Source organism: Aspergillus nomiae, assembly GCF_001204775.2.
Source record: "Aspergillus nomiae NRRL 13137 chromosome Unknown contig00888, whole genome shotgun sequence".
Lineage (NCBI taxonomy): Eukaryota > Fungi > Ascomycota > Eurotiomycetes > Eurotiales > Aspergillaceae > Aspergillus > Aspergillus nomiae.
This window is the reverse complement of record NW_015378942.1, coordinates 1-1555: the sequence shown is the minus strand read 5'-3', so window position 1 is coordinate 1555 and position 1555 is coordinate 1. Positions and strand designations below refer to the sequence as shown.

The window sequence follows — 1555 nt, the reverse complement described above, 5'->3', positions numbered from 1 at the left end:
AATTGCTGGTTCTGCTTCTCATTAGATAGATTGGCAGCGTAGACATCAGCCTGTTCGACATGCTGACGTGAGCTGGCATGAAATCACCGAGTAGAAAACTATCGCTAGCCTATACCCACGCATTCTCTTCGCTCCCGTCACCGTCTGGGCGATTTATCATTCTTTCGTTTGCCATCATCTTCTTATTATTACAAGCCTTCCTGTTCAAGATGATCTCTCGTACTGGATGGCGGTCCTCCCGTGCCTTTGTTACGCTGGTTGTTTCTGTTGCTATTTTCACTGATATTTTCCTCTACGGACTGATTGTACCCGTGCTACCCTTTGCCCTAAAGGTGCGAATGGGTTTGCCAGAGAACGATATCCAACGCTGGGCCTCGACATTTCTAGCTATCTACGGAGCCTCGATTTTTCTAGGTTCTTGTACGCATCAACAACCAATCTCCACATCTTTAACATCCTGACGCACTCCGTCTGACATGAACCCCCCAAATCTGCAGTACTCTTCGGCTGGATAGGCGATCACTCAAAGACAAGACAAGGCCCATTCCTACTCGGCCTAGTCATCGTAGGCGGCGCCACTCTCATCACCGCCCTCACAACCTCCCTGCCTCTATTTCTTCTAGCCCGAGTGCTACAGGGCCTCTCCACCTCCAGCATCTTCACAATTGGCTACAGCCTCCTCCTCGACACCGTCGGAACCAACCACATCGGAAGCGCCTTGGGCTTCACCAACCTGGGCCTGAGTCTCGGGCTCTTTGCCGGGCCCATCATCGGCGGCTTCATCTACGATATAGCCGGCTACGTGGCCGTCTTTGCCCCGGCATTCGCACTCATAATCATCGAGACAACCCTCTGCTTGCTCCTCAAGCCCCTACCACCCGGGTACAAACACCATCCATCATCCGAACACCATCCACCGCCCGAAGCATCACCTCTACTACACGATGGACAATCCCAATCCTCACCCCCAACCATTCTCCTCCTCCTCCGCTCCCCCCGCTTCCTCGTCGCCATGATAGGCATGTGCATGCTCAACACCTTCATGACAGCCCTCGAGGCCGTCCTCCCCGTCTACCTCCAGGGCCTCTTCCATTACACATCCAGCCAAATCGCCCTTGTCTTCCTGTCCAGCTCCCTCCCCCTAATGGTTCTTTCTCCTCTGGCCGGCTACTGCGTGGACAGAGTCGGTCCCTTCTGGCCCGCTGTTTCGGGCTTTGCGCTCGCAACCCCGAGCATGATGCTTCTGGGTGTGGTTCAGCAGAATACGGCCCTGCATTCGGTGCTTCTACGTGTTTTTCTGTTCCTGTTTGGCTGCGGGGTGGCTATGGCCATACCTGCCTCATGACGGAAATTAGCAGGGCGACTGAGAGGCTGCATCCGGGAGGTTGCGGTGCGTCTTCGCAGGCGTATGGCCTGAGTAATGCTGCTTTTGCGGCTGGGACGCTGGCGGGGCCGCTTTATGCGGGGTATATTAGGGAGTGGGCTGGGTGGGTGGGTTTGACTGGTTCGATGGGGGTGTTTGGTCTTGTTACAGTGGGTTTGGTGGTTGTTTTAC

At 54.8% G+C, this 1555-nt stretch overlaps 1 protein-coding gene across 1 annotated transcript; it reads left to right on the top strand.

The window, feature by feature from the left end:
* Window positions 1–209: 209 nt before the first annotated feature.
* Window positions 210–1485, top strand: ANOM_011824 (MFS transporter; the record flags this gene model as incomplete). Its single annotated transcript, XM_015557080.1, has 3 exons — window positions 210–420; window positions 498–1305; window positions 1359–1485. Coding segments are annotated over 3 exons (1146 nt in total), but the record flags the coding sequence as incomplete, so codon positions are not given.
* Between the last annotated feature and the right edge of the window lie 70 nt (window positions 1486–1555).